The sequence below is a fragment of the Schistocerca serialis genome, chromosome 5 (genome assembly GCF_023864345.2).
Source record: "Schistocerca serialis cubense isolate TAMUIC-IGC-003099 chromosome 5, iqSchSeri2.2, whole genome shotgun sequence".
Taxonomy (NCBI): domain Eukaryota; kingdom Metazoa; phylum Arthropoda; class Insecta; order Orthoptera; family Acrididae; genus Schistocerca; species Schistocerca serialis.
The window spans coordinates 466,055,328-466,076,532 of NC_064642.1; the positions used below are offsets into that span (position 1 = coordinate 466,055,328).

General features: G+C 40.8%; 1 protein-coding gene across 1 annotated transcript in view; it reads left to right on the forward strand.

The window, feature by feature from the left end:
- Positions 1-21,205, forward strand: part of LOC126481999 (methyl farnesoate epoxidase-like) — a 90,885-nt gene that overhangs the window by 54,014 nt on the left and 15,666 nt on the right. Inside the window, exon 7 of the mRNA XM_050105965.1 lies at positions 18,868-18,985. Within this exon, the coding sequence (XP_049961922.1) occupies positions 18,868-18,985 (118 nt within the window). The remainder of the gene's footprint in view (positions 1-18,867; positions 18,986-21,205) is intronic.

The following is a 21,205-nucleotide window of genomic DNA, read 5'->3' on the forward strand; positions in this document are numbered from 1 at the left end:
CTTTCCGTCTATTACTACGAATACTCCATACCTTTCCGACAGGATATAACGAATCCAGTCGCACAACTGAGGCGATACTCCGTAGGCACGTAGTTTGGTTAGAAGACGCTTGTGAGGAACGGTGTCGAAAGCCTTCTGGAAATCTAAAAATATGGAATCAATTTGGCATCCCCTGTCGATAGCACTTATTACTTCATGAATATAAAGAGCTAGTTGTGTTTCACAAGAACGATTTTTTCTGAAACCGTGCTGACTATGTGTCAATAAATCGTTTTCTTCGAGGTACTTCATAATGTTCGAATACAGTATATGTTCCAAAACCCTACTGCAAATCGACGTTAGTGATATAGGCCTGTAATTCAGCGGATTACTCCTACTTCCCTTTTTGGGTATTGGTGTGACTTGAGCAATTTTCCAGTCTTTAGGTACGGATTTTTCTGTGAGCGAGTGGTTGTATATAACTGCTAAATATGGAGCTATTTTATCAGCATACTCAGAGAGGAAACTGACTGGTAAACAATCTGGACCGGAGGCCTTGCCTTTATTAAGTGATTTAAGCTGCTTCGTTACACCGAGGATATTTACTTCAATGTTTCGCATCTTGGCAGTTGTTTTTGATTGGAATTCAGGAATATTTACTTCGACGTCTTTGGTGAATGAGTTTCGGAAAACCGTGTTTAATTACTGTGCTTTAGTGGCACTGTCATCAGTGACTTCACTGTTGTTATCGCGCAGTGAAGGTATTGATTGCGTCTTGTCACTGGTGTGCTTTATGCATGACCATAATCTCGTCGTGTTTTCTGCCAGATTTCGAGACAGAATTTCGTTGTGGAAATTATTAAAAGCATCTCGCATTGAGGTACGCGCCATATTTCGAACTTCTGTAAAACTTTGCCAATCTTGGGGATTTTGCGCTCTTTTAAATTTGGCATGTTTTTTTCGTTGCTTCAGCAACAACGATCTGACCCGTTTTGTGTACCATGGGGGATCAGTACCATCACTTATTAATTTATGTGGTATGTATGTCTCTATTGCTATCGATTCTATCTCTTTGAAAACGTTCCACAACTTTTCTACACTTACATGATCAAATCGGAAGGAGTGACGATTGTCCCTTAAAAAGGCGTTAAGAGCTTTTTTATCAGCTTTTTTGAATAGATGTACTTCGCGTTTCTTTTTGATTGCAGTAGGTGTTATGGTATTCGGCCTAGCAGCAACTGCCCTGTGGTCGCTAATCCTGTATTCGTCACAATACTCTCTATTTGCCCAGGATTATTTGTTGCTAAAAGGTCAACAAGTATGCTTTCGCAACCATTTACGCTTCGAGTGGGCTCATGAACTAATTGTTCAAAATAATTTTCTGAAAAAGCATTCAGTACAATTTCGATGACGTTTTATGCCTGCCGCCGGCTTTGAACGCATAATTTTTCCAGCATGTCGACGGTAGACTGAAGTCACCACTTCCGCAGCTCGTGGTCGTGCGGTAGCGTTCTCGCTTCCCGCGCCCGGGTTCCCGGGTTCGATTCCCGGCGGGGTCAGGGATTTTCCCTGCCTCGCGATGACTGGGTGTTGTGTGATGTCCTTAGGTTAGTTAGGTTTAAGTAGTTCTTAGTTCTAGGGGACTGATGACCATAGATGTTAAGTCCGACAGTGCTGAGAGCCATTTGAACCATTTTTTTTAGTCATCACCGACTATAATTGTATGAGCATGGTACTTATTTGAAATGAGACTCAAGTTTTCTTTGAACTGTTCAGCAATTATATCTGATGAGTCGGGGGGTCGGTAAAACGGATCCAATTATAGTTTATTCCGATTGTCAGGTATAACCTCTACCCATACTATTTCACACGAACTATCTACTTCAACTTCGCTACGAGGCGAACTACCTCTGACAGCAATAAATACTCCACCAGCAACTGTATTTAATCTATCCTTTCTGAACACTGTCAGATCGTTTGAAAAAATTTCGGCTGAACTTATTTCCGGCTTTAGCCAGCTCTCTGTACCTACAACTATTTGAGCTTCAGTGCTTTCTATTAGGGATTGGAGCTCTGGTTCTTTCCCAATACAGCTACGACAATTTACAACTACAATACCGTTCGTTTCTACAACTACCTTACTGTGTTTTACCTGCCCACTTTTAGACGGACTTCCCTTCTGTGATTCCATGAGACCCTCTAACCTAAAAAAAATCGCTTCGGGTGTACTCCAGGGAAGTGTGTTGTGACCCTTCCTGTTAATGTTGAATAGCAATAGCTTTGTATACGACGTTGGCATTAACATCAGACTTTTTATGGATGGTGTGGTAATCTGTAATGAAGTAATGTCTGAAAAAAGCTGCTCATGTATTCTGTCGCACTTCACAAAATGACATCAACGTATCACAAGTAGTAAATCTAGCTTTTGGACCATGATTTATGAGTTCCAGTTCTACGCCTGCCCATAGTACCGTCCTCGTGACGTCACGGGAAGCAGTTGCCTGCGTTCTGGGGGAGCTGGAGGAAGGGAAGGGGAGTTGGTGCATGCACTAAATTTTTGGTACATTTTATGCCTAACTCATTGAACATGAATGACAATACTGCTTATTCCAGCAATACGGGGCAACGTGCCACGCATCTAGGTATCACTGGAACGAGTCTATAATGTCTTCACTTAAAAACGAACTGTCAACAAATATTTATAGCCTCCAAATTCACCAGATAGAACAACATGTGATTTTTTCCTCTGGGGACACTTGAAGAGCAAGACCTGTGAAACAGATCCACACCCAATACAGAAACCGATAGACAATGTCAACTATGAAGTTGCTAGCATCAGTATTCGAACTTGACGCAGGGTGTATCGGAACAGGTGATAATCACTTGGTGCTAGGTCTGGGCTATATGATGGATGTTCAAAAACTTCCCATTTAAACTTTTTGAGGAGGTCTTCTGTGATGTTGGCACTGTGTGGTCGGGCGTTGTCATGGATCAAAACAACGCCAGACGAAAGCATTCCTCTGCGTTTGTTTTGAATGGCTCTGCAGAGACGACGTAAAGTTTCAGAATAAGCTTAGACGTGCACAGCTGTGTACTGATGTTGCAGGGGGACGTTCTCAACATCTCCTCACATAAAAGTAGCCCGTCTCCCTTTTAAATGCGAATGCAATATTTTGAGTTCTGAAATAAACAGCTACAACAATGGACAGTTTTATGGAATAATCGATAGTTAGCATTCTTCTGTCAGCATTTCAGTCTATTTCTTCGGTGAAGTTAGATGTCCCTCTTAACGGTCTGCAAAATGACTTTCTCGACAGAAGAAAGAATTGAAATTATATATGTACGAGGGCTGTTTTTTTTTTTCAACCTCCGATTGGCTGTAAATAAAAGAAAAATGTACAGAAAATAATAAATTTACTATCAAAAGTGCAGTAAAGTCTTAAATTATTTTTCTACGTAATCGCCAAAACGATTGAGGCACTTGTCATACCGTGACAAAGGCTTTTCGATGCCTTCCTCGAAAATTGTTGCCGCCAGTGAGGACAGGTAAGTCTTGACGGCGTCCTGAAGTTCTTTGTTAGTAGCGAAGTGCTGCCCACATAACCATGACTTCAGTTCTCGGAACAGGTGATAATCACTTGGTGCTAGCTCTGGGCTGTATGGTGGATGTTCAAAAACTTCCCATTTAAACTTTTTGAGGAGGTCTTTTGTGATGTTGGCACTGTGTGGTCGGGCGTTGTCATGGATCAAAACAACGCCAGACGAAAGCATTCCTCTGCGTTTGTTTTGAATGGCTCTGCAGAGACGACGTAAAGTTTCAGAATAAACTTCCTTGGTTATCGTCGTAGCCTGCTCCATAAAGTCCGCCAGCAGCACTCCTTTGTGGTCCCAAAACACAGTGGTCATTGCTTTTATTTTCGTCAGTGTGAATGTTTAAACTTTTTGGGCTTGCTTCGGGAAGCTGTGTGCATCCACTGCTTTGATTGTTCCTTTGTTCCAGGATTGTCATAGAGGACCCACGTTTCATCACCAGTAACAATCGACTTCAAAAAAACGTTTCCCTCATTGGCATAACGTGTGAGAAACGATAATGCTGACGCCATCCTTTGCGTTTTGTGGTCGGTACTCAGCATTTTTGGGATTCAATGTGCAAACAATTTCCGATAACCTAGGTCTTGAGTCACAATTGTGTACAAAGCAGATCATGAAATGTCTGGAAATTCATCAGACAGTTCGCTAATTGTACACCTTCGTTTGCATCTCACCGCCTGATCAACATGCTCAACGAGGCCTACAGTGGCGACAGACTTGCGACCTTGTCCACCTTCGTCATGGTCGTCTGTTCGTCCCTCTTTAAATTTTCGACACGATTCCCGAACACTACCATCACTCCACTCATAACGTTGTTACCATACACGTTGCTCACTCTGCGATGGATTTCCGCAGCACTACATCCTTCTGCTTGCAGAGAACGGACCACACTTCGTAACTCACATTTGGCGGGAGCATCGAGCGTAGTGGCCATGTTTACAAGGACGTAGCTCGGCTACAACTGACAAACTCCAGCTGAAAATGGCAGAGGTTGTGGTGGGGGAGCTGCGCAATCGCATGACGCACAGATCCGGCCCCTCCTTACCTCTTACTTGCGTAGATGGACGATCGGAGGTTGAAAAAAAAACAGCCCTCGTATATATATACGAGGAACAGAAATCGGTAGGTATGATGAACTTCCACAGACAAACAACTGATTACAGTTTCACAAAAACTGGGGAGTTATTCAAGAGAAGAAGCTTTACAAACTGAGCAACTCAGCAATGCGTTGGCCCACCTCTGGCTCTTATGCAAGCAGTCGTTCGGCTTGGCATGGATTGACAGAGTTGTTGGATGTCCTGTTGAGGGATATCGTGCCGAATTTTGTCAAACTGGTGCTTTAGATTGTAAAAATCTCGAGCTGGTTTGAGGTCCATGGCCATAATGCTCTGAACGTTCTCAGCTGGGCAGAGGTCCGACGACATTATTGGTCAAGATATGATTTGGAAGAGCTAAGACAAGCAATACAAACCCTCGCCTCATCCAGTGGACCTTATCCTGCTGAAATATAAGCCCAGGATGGCTTGCCATGAACGACAACCAAAATTAACAGAATATCGTCGATGTGTCACTGTGCCACGGATGACAACCGAAGGGGTTCTGCTATGAAATGAACTGGCAGGGCAGACCATCGCTTCTGGCTGTCATGCAGTACGGTCGGCGACAGTCAGGTAGGTACCCTACCATTGTACAGGGCGCCAACAGACACAGCTTCGGCCAGGAATCTCAGTGACTGGAGAAGATTTGTCTTTAGTGATGAGAACTGAGCCTCAGTGACCGGTGAAGACATACTACACGTATCAAAAAAAGTTTTGCATCACCCTGGTTCCCAGAACTCCTGAAGGTAGACATTAACTGTGGATATTGTGTCACAGACACCGTCCCTTTGACTGTTCAGAAATGTCACTAAACCCTCTCAAAGAAAAACAACCAAGCATGAGAAGCCCCTATTAAATGGAGGGGGTCCGACAGCCGATCAGTTCCAGTTATGCCACCAGGAAGGAGGTACACGGCTCGTCTGTAGTTCAACCATACCTAGACGGTGAAAACCGCGATTCAGTCGCGTACGCATTGCTGCTTTGTGCTAGGAAGGACTCTCAACAAGGGAAGTGTTCAGGAGTCTCGGGGTGAACCAGAGAAATGTTGATCAGGCATAGAGGAGGTACAGAGAGACAGGAACTGTCGATGACATACATCGCTCAGGCCGCCCAAGGGCTGTTACTGAGGTGGAAGATCGCTACCTACTAATTGTGGCTCGGATGAACCCTGACAGCAACGCCACCATGTTGAATAATGCTTTTCCTGCAGCCACAGGACGTCGTGTTACGACTCACTGCGCACAGTAGGCTGCACGATGCGCAACTTCACTCCGAACGTCCATGACGAGGTCCATCTTTGCAACCACGACACCATGCAGCGCGGTACAGATGGGCCCAACAGCGTGCCGAAAGGACCGCTCAGGACTGGCATCACAATCTCTTCACCAATGAGTGTCGCATATGGCTTCAACCAGAAAATCGTTGGAGACGTGTTCAGAGGCAACCCAGTCAGGCTGAATCCCTTAAACACACCGTCCAGTGAGTGCAGCCAGGTTCCCTGACGTTTTGGGGTCGCATTATGTTGGGCCAACGTACGCCGCTGGTGGTCATGGAAGGCGCCGTAATGGCTGTACGACACGTGAATGCCATCCTCCGAGCGACAATGCAACCATATCGGCAGCACATTGGCGAATCATTCGTCTTCATGGACGACAATTCGCCCTCCCATCGTGCACATCTTGTGAATGACTTCCTTCTGGATAACGACATCGCTCGACTAGAGTGGCCAGCATGTTCTCCAGACATGAACGCTATCGTACATGCGTGGTATAGATTGCAAAGGGCTGTTTATGGATGACGTGACCCACCAACCACTCTGAGGGATCTATGCCGAATCGCCATTGAGGAGTGGGACAGTCTGGACCAACAGTGCCTTGATGGACTTGTGGATAGTATGCCTTGACGAATACAGGTATGCATTAATACAAGAGAACGTGCTACTGGGTATTAGAGGTACTGGTGTGTACAGTAATCCGGACCAACATTTGAAGGTCTCGCTGTATGGTGGTAAAACGTACAATGTATGGTAATCCACTTCAAGAGTCCTGCAGTCCTAATAACCATCTAAGAGCAGTTTGACGCAACACGACCATAAATTTTTGCCCATATAAATAACAGTGGAAGTGCATACTACCATAGATTACTGCCTGCATCTCCTTCTTAGTAGTAGAATAACGTTGCTCTACTTTGTTCAAGTGTCTGGATGTACATGCTACAGGAAGCTCTTTGACAGTATTCTCTCCTAGGAGAACCTCCAGAGCCAAATTGCTTGCGTCACAAAACAGGATAAATCCTTTTTCAAAGTCGGGGAATATTAGAACTGGGTCCGATATCATTCCACACATTAAAGTACTGGCATTCAGTAGACCATTCAAATTTGCACCTCTCTATAGTAGACAGTCGAAAGATCTCACAGTTTCAGCAAAGTCGTTTATGCATCAATGATAATTATTGAAGAGGCTGATGAAACTCGACAACTTTTTAACTATCTTGTGTGGCGAAAAATTCTTCATCTGCATGTACATAGATATTCCACACTCCACCGCACACTGCGTGGCAGAGTGTATCCTGTACCACTACTAGTCATTTCCTTTCCTGAACTGCTGAGACCAAGGGTGGAATTGTTTTCGTACCTTCCTTGCTAGTTATAAGCCCAAGGTAATTTAATTCCGTTGCTGCAAAATTATATTTATCGATGCTTAGTGTTAGTTGAGCTGTTCTCAGTCTTTTAAATACGTCCTCCAACCACTGTTCATGCTCTCCCACGTCCTTTGAAAACACTATTATGTCACCCAGACAGTCAGACTTCGGTCTCATGATATCCACTCTTTGAATCTATTGTGGCGAAATAGTTACACTGACCCAACCAAGTTATCGAGAGTCCCTGGTAGGTTTGGTATTTGATATGCATTGATTATCTTTCATGTGTTGAGGTATCAGCAGTCACAGTTAAATCTTTGTCTTTTGGGGTCATCTGGTGACTTTTCAAGACTAAAATTACGGGTGCCCTCAGGGACTACCACTATACTCAATAATACCATGAGCTAGCTGCTGGTCGATAAATCATCTATTACTGGTTGCATACTCTTTGGAACTTGATATAGGTTCTTGCGCAGTGGAACATTATTCCACGATGGTATTCTCTGTTGCGTGAGTGCCGTTGCTGCTAACAGACCACTCGGATCAAACACATCCATGAACTGCAGTAATGAACCTTCCTTTGCTTCTCTACCATCCCCCTGTAAGCGTTTCACTTTCTCAGCTAATGCAGATGGTTTACTTGCGGCAGAGGTCCTCACTTGACCTATCTATGTCATCTTTCTTCAAAACATCTAAATTAGCAGTTAGTAAACCCTTTGCAGACTCACTTCGTCCATACCAAATTTATCAAGACTGACTGGAATCATAAAACCTCCGTCTACGTCACTGATGTGTTCTATACTTCTGCCTACAAAATAGTGTGACTTACCTAATTATTCGCTATTTTCCAAAGGTTCTTCAACATACGATAAATCCTTAGGTAGGTCCATACCTAAGCTCACCCAGATCAACTCCCCTGTACCTTCCAGTATCGTAGTCCAACGAATTGATGTTTAGAATCTGTGTCCTTCATGATCAGTGAACCTTGCGACAGTGTAACACTTGTAGCTATTGCCCCTAGAGGAAAAAAATGTCCCATCAAGTTGAGTTCTTCGCTTCAAAATGTCAAAATTTGCGTGAGGTTTAACAAGAAAGTCGAGTCTCAGGGCCGCACACTATCCCTCGCCAACACGAAACAATAATCTACAAGCTCTCGAAAACGCTTTTTCCCATGTTAAAACTGTACAGCGTTGTTCCCAATCATTTCAGGTGATTATCACCTACTTCACGTAATCTATACTGTGGTGACCACAGTGTCTTAAGGCCAAGAGATCTAGACTGCGTACTGACACTTGAGCCCCTATGTCCAACAGAAATCAATGTTCTGTACTTTGCCTAGGAATCAACGCTCTGTCTCTGCATACGTTTCTGCAATCTCGTGTTCAATTGGGACTGCCGTCCGACGAATGAGGCACTCCATTCCCGTTTAACGACCGATTATTAGGACGCTGCTTATCCCGTGCTTTCTTCTGACAATCACGAGCTTTTTGACCCTCCTCCCCACATTCATTACATTGAGGCTGACGACATTGTTTCCTGATGTGGCCCATGCGCCCTTATTTAAAACACTTCGCTTCAGAAGAAAAAGCACCACGATCACTCTCTCCTCCTCTAATTGTGTAGCAATCCTAATGGCAGCAAATAAGACACTTGGCCTTGACATATCAGCAAGAATACCTCTTAGAAACACGCTATCATTCTATCGGCTTCTGTGTTCTGCGTTAGTTCATACGTTTGCGAGTTCACTTTCCTAATCCTGTCAGAAAATGATTCCACTGATTTGCCGTGCTTCTTCGATAGTCTGTTGGGCTTTTCCCGAAAGAAAGTCGCGCTGTTCTGCTTCCGATAGCGCTGTGTTACACCGTTAGCCAGTTCATCACATGTTTGGGCCTTACTGAGGGTCTCGTGCTACATTACGTACGCCATTGCGTCATCCAGGAACCGTAATTTGGCCATGTTCAGTTATGTTTCTTCCGACGATTTTCCCAATTTTGTAGCAGTTTTTACATCACCAATAAAGACAGATACATACTCGTTTGCCTACCTCTGTATCGATGGAATGGGTAGATACACTCAACCGGGTTTTATTTGTTCCTGAATCAAGGAGTCATTGGCTGCAAACGGCTACCCATTGCTCTTTTTGCCTATGCAATGCTTCATTATGATGCCCTGTTGCGTTGTAATTTGTAACAACGCGGATATCTGTCCACTCAAAGCTTCTACCGTTTCATTCGTTGTTGCTTCTCGTGTTTCTGACACTTGTGTAAACCCCATCCGCCGTTCTACTAGAAAACAAGGATACTTCACACACTACAGGCAAAAACAAAAAAAAAGGAATTAAACTACACTTGATCTCTACACCACATCGTAGCCCAACGGGATTTTGTGCATGTAGGCCACAGACGTTGACATCAGTAACACATTGACTTTTGCTGTAATGGCGCCCTCTGCTCTGCAGGCGACCACAGTGACAATGCATACACTACTTGTAAACTTGCTCGTGTCACAGCGATGAAACAGGAAGGTGGCTGTGCATGTGGTACAAATTTCTGCCTCGGATAGCTGTCTGCTGGTAGCTGGTGTTGTTGCGTCGACATCCACAAGAAACTCAGCATAGGAGGTAGGAGGTGTGGACAGGAGATCGGCATGACTGTGACACCAAGTCCCATGAAGGACTTAATACAAACAGAAAGCACAGCCTGGTCTCGAACCAATGGCTGTGGATCATGGAGCCTACTCGTCTTGCTGTCTGGCATTGTTCTATTGTCATAGTGGAACTGCTGGTTTCTGGCAATAACGAGCGATCCCTGCCCTAAGATCAAGACTAATTTAAATGCTTCTGCCAATTTGTTTTGTTAAAACCGAGCACTTAGTCATGTTTCCAAAACAGAAGATGTGACCTCATGTGGTGACACCACTTCACTTGCTTACACCGATATAACGGTGCAATGCCATTTACCACTAAGCTCTGCTACCCTCTCTGTGCAGTCCACTGACACATCTGTTACTGTAACACACTTGGCGCCACATTTTCAGCAAATGACCCACAACTGTTGAAGCAGTGCACCATGATGCTTACATTCTACTTTTTCTTACTATTTGTTGAAGAGTAACAATTTTCTGACCAAATACTGAGTTGTGGCGGTACACTGCTACACTGCCCTCCCATACTGAGAAGACCCTGTCCTCTGGGTCTTATCCCAGCCCAAGAACTCTACTGTAATTACATCCACTCGTAATCCATAAAACTAGTGCCTAAAACTAAACTGGATACGCTTAACCACTATGCAAATTAGTGTGCTCATCCATGACTTCATAAATTTCCCTTTCATTCGTTGTTTGTGGCATCCAGTCTATGGAATTTGGAATTAGGTCGGAGTCACCTTTCTGCATGGCCTGTCATTTCAAATATGTGAGAACTAGGCACATCTAAATTGGAGCCACCACAGCACTAGGAAGTGCCGTGCTCAAAGTCGCAATTTCTTAACATTTACCATCCTGGTACTGTTTTGCGTGCTGCAACAATTGTTCTGGAGTGATGTGACCCTCCTGAGCTGCCAACATTCAGCTTAGTGAATGGTCAAGGTTAAGTTCCCTGGTGTTGTTAAGGTAGGTGAGGTTTTTTTGGACAACATCTCTATAGGTTCATATGGCCAGTATACCTGTATAGTCAGGGTGATTTGTGCTCCATTAAAAGCAAAGACTGGTTTTTCACACCTTTAATCACAATGACATCACATCCCGAGAACTATGTGTTGTACAATGATATAATATTGATCATACATTCACTGACATAGGTGGATACTGTCCGAAAAATGTTTTGTGAAAAGAGTTAGTAGTAAGGAAGTAATAAACTAAAACGTCATGCCTGATATGGTAGTTTTACTTCATGAACAGCGAAAATGTTGTACAAAATAAATGTTTTTCCTTTCATCATCTAGTGAGAGGTGTCAGCTAGAAAAAGAAATGGAAGGTTTCAACTTTTATATAAAATTTGTTGCAAATGCATAAGTGCTTTCTTTCTCTAATACTCAATGAATATAGTCTGGATATTAGTATGCAGTGAAATACATTGTCCCAAGACATATATACAGTTTCAAATTATAATACTTGTCTCACTGCATCAAACCTTTAACACAAGATTATATATCTTACTGAACCAATTATTACAGCATTGTAAATTTTTAAATTAGTCAGTAATTTTATGAAACACAGGAACTCAAATCTCTGTTACTCTCGAGACTATTTTGTATGCAACCTGTAAATGGGAGCAGTAATGTTATAACCATTCATGTCTACCTAGAACTGGCGTAGCCCCACTACTCTCTATGAGTGAGTTTTCACATATCTTAATCACAATGACATCACATGCCAAGAACTACATGTTGTACAATGATATAATATTGATCATACATTCACTGACATAGGTGGATTCCATCCGAAAAATGTTTTGTGAAAAGAGCTAGTAGTAAGGAAGTAATAAACTAAAACGTCATGCCACTATCAGTGAAAAGTCATGGTCTCTTCTCCCTCTCCCTATCATCAACCAATCACAGCACAGTATTAAAAATGAAATAACAAATCAAAAATCCAAGATGGAGGAAAGAGCCCAATTTTATTGGTGGGAAATCATAAACTGTCTCCAGTTCACCTCTATTCTCCTATTCTAACCAATCATAACGCAGTATTGAAATGAACAAAGTCCAGGATGATAGAAATAAACCAATCGTTCTTTATACCACAGCTCCTCCTCTTTGGAACCAATAAGAGCATATTATTAAAATATGTATAAAATGGCGTCTTGTTATATTATTTCCAAAAGACATTTTAAGTCATATCCATTCCCCTTCCCCTCTTCCATAACACCAACGAATCCACAAAATTTCAACTATGTCTCTTGTGCTTTATACCCCTCTGCCACCTCTTTGCAACCAATCAGAGCATAGCATTAAAAATTGTGTCAGATATGCAGTAAAAAAATCATGTAAACAAAAATTTCTTGAAAGTCAAAAATATTCATCATTTCTGGGATAAAAATCAAGCAACATTATTTTGATACAGAGCAATTGTTTACTTTCTATGGTACTTTCCTACTACCTATCTCCAACCAGTCAGACTGTAGTGTTAAAATGGAATGTGAAAAAGGCGTCAAGTTCCATTAATTCGCTATAAAAGCAAATATACTTACGTACACATACACAACTCTGTTTTTAATCAGCATTGTATTAAAATTATGCTTCACATTGGAGTAAATCATCATTAAAACGAAAGATACAGTTACATTGAAGTCCCATCTGCACTGTGCTCAAAAGTATCCAAATGATCTGAATTATTTGCCAAAAATGTGTCACACACTTCGTTTTGCTTTCCTGCATTTAGAGAAATTACAATGCAGCCCCATCTGAGCTGTGCTCAGAAGCATCAAAATGACCTCAACTATTTGTAAGAGAAATACCTCACACACTACCCTTCTCCTCCTCCAAACAGTATTTTAGATACGATTAAAATGAAAGGGTCAGTTACAGTTTATCCTCATCCAGGATGTGCTCAAAAATATTCAAAATAATTACCAAAAAATACAGCAAAGTATCTGAATTGATAAAATAACGAGCTGTGTTTGCATTACTGACTTCAAAAAATCTTTAATGGACTAGCTTACAAACCGTATCACTAAATTTCGTTCAAATCTATATATCATTCACTATGAAATATTGCTAGGAGTACACAACAAATTCTCCATAAATAATTAAAAACCAATGTTTGCTTATTCAACGTAATTAACCAATTAGTAATACGTAGTTTAAAAACCAACGTTTGTTAATTCAATGAAGTTAACAAATTAGTACTACTTAGTTTCTGAGGAAGAGTGTTACTTTAAATTCCATTCCCCAAATCCTGAGAACTCGAAATAAAACAGCTAATTTATGTTTCCATTACTTACTGTCACTAACAGATGGCTGCACTGGTAAAGCATTTAAACTTGGATCTGAGGACCACAAGTTGCTTACTGTCACTGACAAATGACAGCACCGCTGAAAACTCTACATAAACTATCCTTGCACCACACAACAGAGTCTCAAATTAATTTCTTTTTTCACATTAATGATGCTTGTCAGGTGTTGCAACATTCCTTACAAGTCTAAATAGCTGCAAAAATACAACCGAAATACCAAAAAGTGCATCATTTATGTAAAATAACGTAACATTATTTTCCACATACACACATAGTTATCACAATAGTGCCTAGAACGGGGTTGTCAACTCTAAATTAAGTACTCCAATGCTATTTCCATGCCCAAAGGGTACTTACAAAGAACATGATCAACTAGCAGTTGACTTTATAGAAGTTACACCCAAGTGGTCGATACCTTAAAATTATCCTAACCATGTTTGTAACCTCAGAAAATACGTGGTAGCTACAGTACTATCATAATCACAGAAGCATACAAACAAATAGACAATCTGAGTGTAATTAATTAAGCCTACTTTTGATGTAAGTCACAATACACCCTCAAATGAATTACATACATATCTAAATTGATCTCAAGCACCATTTTAGAAGGGATAAAGGTAATGTATCACTATAAAAACACATAATCGATGACAATTACTGCTTTTATTGCAAATGATGCAGGCCTATTAGAGGTTATATGTGCACTAAAAATTCTTGCTGCAGTTTGCAATATTTACCAATCAGAACTATGGTGTCCTAGCCCTCTAAAAGGCTTATAGAGTGTATTTCCTATAATCAACTATTAAATAACACCATCATCTACTAAAATTACACCACACGCAAAACAAGGTTTAATTATTTCGTATCGTCATAACACTATGCATTCTTACACACATATAATATAGCCAAACGACAAAAAAAAATGAGAAAACACCATATCAGGAATGAGGAATGGTAGAGGATGTTCAATTTGAGGAAGGAGGAAGTTGTTTTATTGCGATATATCACTTAAAATGCAGAACGACATGCTTTACTTTTACACAGTGATGAGACGAGCAAGAGTTGTAACAGAGTGTTGGAATATCTCTACAGACAATGTCAGAGTCGATATCTAGAAAATAAATAAAATTATCATCATTTATTGCGTTATAAATAAGATTTCACACACTTGCTAGTAAATAAAAAATTTTCAAATTTAAATTGGCTGTATCATTTATTAAAATTAATAGAGTTGGCTTATGACCACTAATGATAAAAACTGTTAGCTATGCAGCACTCGTTTTTGATGAAGTTCAGTAGGTGCATCACACTTGCAAGTTCTGTGTTGGATAAGATTTGAAATGTATAAGATTTATACTTACCCTGGGAAACGGAGACAGGCAGGTATTTGTGTAAAGTACATACTAAATGATTATCTACTGATCAGCAAGGATCGAAGATATTTTGTGTCCCTAAAGGAAAACGATTTGCGTATGTAAAAACGTAGTCATAAGTTAATTTGCTCTGAATCGGCAGTATTCTTAGATAGTAGAGTGCACAGTTGTGAGAAAGACTTATGTATGAATCATCCGCTAAGAGATGATTGCCCTAGAATTTTAACACATTTTTATCATCAGTTTCTTAAATGATGTTCTGAAGGTATAATTTTCTCATTTAACTCCACCCTTGACGTCACATTTACATTTAAAAATTATGATACACCTGAGCTACCCTTTACACTCAAAAAGAATAATAGTGGATTAATCTTGAATGCCACACATTGTGATTTATCATGTGAACTATTTGATATGCCTAGTGTATTGCCAACTACATTTCATGCAACTGTACATTTGCCATTACTGAGAATTTTATCTGCTTATTACAATTATTGATACATGTTAACATATGGAGAGCATTCCTTATCAAGTTTTTCTGAAGACAATAATGTAACTAAGGATATCCATGAAAATGTAATTTCTTCCAATAATGAGTTAAACTTGATTGAAGCAGCAAATAGAATTAAGTCCTTCGATTCATCCAGTAAGCAGTGAGCATACTTGATTGTCAGTACTGTGTTTTTTTGCTTTTATTAATTTGTATTTTGTCAACAGCATTTGTCTTGTATGAAATTGTCATCCTGAAAGCTCGCTTCTCAGTACCGAAAGTTACTGTGTCTGTAAATAAAATACATGTTGCAATGTCTTCTGATGCCATGAATGGCGAAATAAATTCATAACGCCCAGGAGGTCGTTTTGAGTCACCTATGGTCGCTCTTTTTCTCTGGGGAGAGTGATGTAAGGGTCTACGGTTTTGCACGTAGCCGTACAGTATGTAACTAGCGCTCGACAGCCGACCTATCTTGGAATGCTGACAATTTGCTTGGTCAGTAGACGTGCGTCGGGATGCAGAGCGCCACAAGAGAGTAAGCCACTGGCCGCCATCCACAGCGCGCCATATAACTAGCGCGGCCTCGCGCGTGAATATGTCTCTTGTCTTAGCTCACCATGGAGCCTTTCGATACGACTGTAATTAGCCGGTGTTAGAATGTCAGACACAGTGATGACGGGTACGTGTAGTGTGTGTGTTTTATAGTCAGTCTTTTGTTAATAATCTGTTTAAACTTACTTCTCGGTGTTCACGTATTCTGTACCTCAGGGACTCACTGCTTACGAATCCTGACAAATATTTCGTGTAATTATCATCTGGGGGTAACAACACAAACAACCGTCTTATAATATGAAAATTATTTTGAATATCTTGTATTGTGATAGCGTACATCACAGTTCACCTGAAACTTGTTTTTGTCATCCCTAACAAAAACTATTCAGAGCACATGTATTGCGAAACGAGTAAAGAAATCCGAGAGCTGTAAAAAGCATTCTGCACAATTGATGTTTATGTACTTTACACGATAATCTTGCTGTTCACTTTGGGTGAATAAACACTTTATTTACTTTGAATTCCCTGCCTCATAAGGTAATTCGTTCTTAGGTAAACAGGCTCTATTTAACGCGATCATTCTGGATTTCACACAAAAATGCATTAGCTTCCTTATGATATGTAGGAGGCCATAAGATATATGTTAGAGAATAAGGGCTGCTGCATATTTTGCTAGACTGTTAGAGAGAAAAGATTTCTGGTGACTGAAACTTTTCCTGGCCTGCCACACAAAAGTTCAACAGATTCCTCTGGACAACAATGAAAGCAACAGGAAAAATGAAAGAATTAATGGTAATAATAGAAGCACCATCATTTAAACAGAACTTATAATGTTGCACTGCGGAAATTTATTACTATACCACTTATCACAAATCTTTCAGAATCAACTTTATTTAAACTAATTCTTTGCTATGGAATACTGTGTTAGGGGGGAAGGAGGAAAAGAAGTTCAGTCAGCTTAAAAATTTAAATCATAACACAGTTTTAAGGAAAACAAATCTTGGAAACTGCAGTTATGTGTTACATGGTGGAACCAGTATAAGGCGTTAATTTACCATTTGCTAGCAACAGATATACAAGAAAATTTAAGTAATGGTAGCAAAATTTAGTATTTTATTTCACACAACCAGACACAAAAGTATAGTTCAGCTATAGGTGACTTGACATCTGTGCCTGTGAGTGTCACCACATATGTATATAATTCTATTTTAAAAACAAGAATATAATCCTTAGTTTTTGAATATAATTATTTTTGTGTAGAAACTCCTTATCTGAGCATTGTGTAGCTTCTCACTGTGGAGTCTTACTGCGTAACGCAGTCTTGTTTTGAAATACTCACTAAGTACAGCTTTTCTCAAATGAGAAATGTGACTATTGAGGGGATGGCCATGTGAAACATGTTCATTAAGCTGAAGAAAAACGTCCCACAAAGCTGAGATAACTAATTTTTCGAAGGGTTTTTCACATTAAAAACCGACATTTGTCTAGTACTTGCTGGCATATTTTGCCCAGAAAAGATCATCGTTGAATATAATGGACAAGCTACCTTTGTTTTTTCTGTTCAAGATACATGAACTTGACATAATGAAATTTTGCGAAAGTGGCTCTTCATCATTTTGTTCTGTTTGCTAGCCAAATACAGAATGAAAGAAACTGGATGAAGTAAGCAAGCACATCATAGTTTTTACAATGGCAGTGCAAATAGCACTAGTAGCTCTTCAAATCTGAATGTATCCAAAAATCTATGCCAAGCAGTTTCAAACTCCTGGACATCTCTCGTAACTACTACTACATCAGTTTTCTTGGGACTGACGCCTAGATACTGTTTTCTGAAGCAGTTTTGCACAATGATCAGGGCCGTTGTTTTAATGGTAATACCAATTTTGCCAAGTATTACTACCACTAAATCGTGTGAGAATCCTTGCTCGTTGCTCTGCCAGCCACGACTCCGTACAGCAGTAAGAACACTTTCAGTTGATCTTGACGCACAGGTAAAGATGAATATCGGCTATTAATTATACCTACAAAACCGGTTCTTGTTTTTCAGTGCTCTAATAACGTTCCACCAGCAGCATCATTTAATGTAAGTATTCAATTAATTGCTTGCTTTACGTATCAATATCAATGTAAATGGCAAAAGCCAAAAACTATAAGCGTTAATTTTGTGTAAAAACCGGACTTATGGATATAAATGGATGTCATTTCGTGTAAAAACTTAACAAAACAGTTCAGACGTATTTTTGATGAATTTACCATAAAAATAATGCTGCCTGCAAAATGATATTTTGTCTCCTATCCCTGTGGAATCGGTGAACTACAAGACAGCGCATCAAGAACAGATATTCACTGAAAAAGTGTAATTTTGTTGCTTATGAAAAGAACTGTCAAAATGTTTCATCTGCTCATTTGTGAAATCGATAACCGTTGCATTAATATTAGGAATTTCAGTGAAATGAGATTGATTGTACTATTACTTGTGTAAAAGCAATACGACAATTCATTTTGTTGTTAAAGTCATTGCTTGATTTCAGATAATGAGAAAAACTGTAACTGTCATATCCACTCAATATAGCATGTATTAATAAAAACTTGCCCATCTGTCCCTATTCACTTGACTTATTGTCGTTTTTTAGGATAATGACGTATTGCAAAGTCTGTGTCACTTATGGGTCATATTCTGTTACGCGGAGCATTGCATTGTTTCAGCGACCTACGATAGGCTATTGCTGAAAGAGGTGCTTGTTCTTCCGAATTTTTGATACAAAATGTGATGCATCATTCTGTCATTTCTGCATCCATGCGAAGATCGAAAGTAGGAACCATGTTTGATTATCTTCGATGAAGCAATATCGGTCAACAGAATCGAATATTGCAGACTGAGTATCATTATCTTTCGTTTCGGGCCATGACAAATATGCGTTTTGAGAGTAGTGTTATTCTTTTGATGTGTACGACTCAAACGAGAACGCAAACTAAGAGACGTAATCGTCCTGAAGTTTGAATCATTTCTGCTCTGGCATTTTTAAAACAACGTTTCAATACATTCTTTTATAAGAAGAATTTATGTGAATATGATTCGTAAATAAGCAAGACCTTGACCATTGGCACATGTTTTATATAATTCACATAAAAGTGTTGTATGAAAATCAATGTCTATGAAATAATAACAGGAACATTTGTTATTTGTAGATTGGTTTACACCAGAGCTGCTCTTATGGAATCACAGAGAATGTGTTATGTCATACCAACACGTGGAATTCGACGGGTGCTAGAAGACACCACCCTACATGGCTATAAACTTCCAAAGGTTAGTATAATAATGTGTCGCATTGAAACAAATATAACGCAAACATGGGTGAAAATCTTATTGCTGAGAAATTTTCTCAGAGTATCAATTTTTTCCATACAAAATTCCGGGATTTCAATAGTTGACTTTTTACGTTAAGATAGTTATTGTGACATCTGTTTCAGTAGACGTATATGGTCTGGCTAGCCAACGATAGTCTAGCGTTGACTGTATTACAGGGTTACGGCGATGATCAACATCTTGGGCAAAACGACATTTCGTTTGCGGGGACGGTAATTTACTTATTGTACAGTATTTTTTTATGACACAATCACTTTCTTGTGATACAGTCACATCAGGTTTCGACCTTCAAAGGCCATCTTCAGAAGCTATGCGCGGCATTTAATGAGCAGGTGTCCTTGCGCTGGCAGCTCACGCGTTGACAAGTAACTGAGATCCGACACATATCTGTTCTACACTCGCAAGTTACCCTGACGTCGTAAAGTAGCGAAAGATAGAAACTGAGTTGGAGTAAACATGTTGTCATAATAACTATATTCCTATAGTCCTTTTCGAAGAAGTAACAAGGTTTCTTTTTCATGTACTTCATTTGTCACAGCACACAAAGCAGGGGCACAAACAGAGATTATAACAAATTAACACCTTCTTTCACCCTCAAATGGACCTCAGATCTACCTAAAACGTAACGGCGCAAGAACACAAACCAAAGAAGCTATTAATGATACATTAGTAGCAAACAGCGGAACGAAGTGTGCTAAGAAAAGCAGAATTGGTGAGCTGAAAGAGATAGAAGTAGTTCATACGGTAATCGAAGTAACGTATTACCATTCGATTTCTCTTATAATATACACTGGTCAGCCATAACACTATGACTACCGACCTACTATCGATACAAACCCGGCGATAGCATCGTCACGTGGTGAGGGATGACTGCTAGTCAGACACACACACTGTACATGTAGTATCAGTGAGCATGCTGCCACGTGTATAATGGGGAAGGCATATGATTATACTGAATTTGACTGAGGACAGCTTATCATGGTCCGCAGGCTCGGCACGAGCATTTCGGGAACTGCTCGACTTGTCGGGTGTTCGAGGAGTGCTGTGATGAGTGTCTTCAACACGTGGCTAAATCTAGATGTAACCAAGACCAGACGTCGCGTGGCTGGACAACCACCCCACGTCAAAGATGTCGGATGTCGTAGGGTGTGCAGACTGGTGAAATAGGACAGGCGGCGAACTGTGTCGGAACTAAAATCAGACTTTAATGCTGGGCAGAGTACAAGTGTGTCTGAACACATAGTGCACCGAACACTCCAAACGATGAGCCTCCGCAGCCTCCCATGCAGGTGCTGACGTTAGCACCACGACATAGGCACTTTGATTGAAATGGGAACGTGACCATTGGTTCAAATGGTTCAAGTGGCTCTGAGCACTATGGGACTTAATTTCTGAGGTCATCAGTCCCCTAGAACTTAGAACTATTAAACCTAACTAACCTAAGGACATCACACACATCCATGCCCAAGGCAGGATTCGAACCTGCGACCGTAGCGTTCGCGCGGCTCCAGACTGTAGCTCCTAGAACCGGTCGGCCACTTCGTGACCATTGGCACTGGATGTTGACTCAGAGGCAGAGCTTTCCATTATCTGACAAATCTTGATACCTTCTTCATCATGCCAATGGGAGGGCACTAATTCGTCGACTCCCATGGGAACAGCTCCTTGACACCTGTCCTGCAGGACAGAGACAAGCTGGCGGCGGCTCCATTATGTTCTGGGGAATATTCACATAGGTACACATGGGTCCAGTGGAGCTCGTGCAAGGCGCCAATAGGGCCAATGAGTAACGTACACTTGTTGCAGACTACGTACACCCCTTTATAACAATCATGTTACCTGACAATAGTTGCATTTCTCAACAAGACAATGCGCCATGTCACAAGGCCAAGAGTATGATTGGGATTTTCGAGAAACACGGGGGCGAGTTCCAATTTATGTGTTGACCCCATCCCCCCTTGCTCAACAGATTTGAACCCGATCAAACACATCTGGGATGTGATTGAACATGGCGTTAGAGTTCATCGCCCCCCCCTCCCTCCCTGGAATTAACGGGAATTAGGTGACTTGTGTGTGTGTGCAGATGTGGTACCAACTCCCTCCAGCGACTTACCAAGGCCTCAGTGTTTCCAAGCCACGACGCGTCGTTGCTGTTATCTG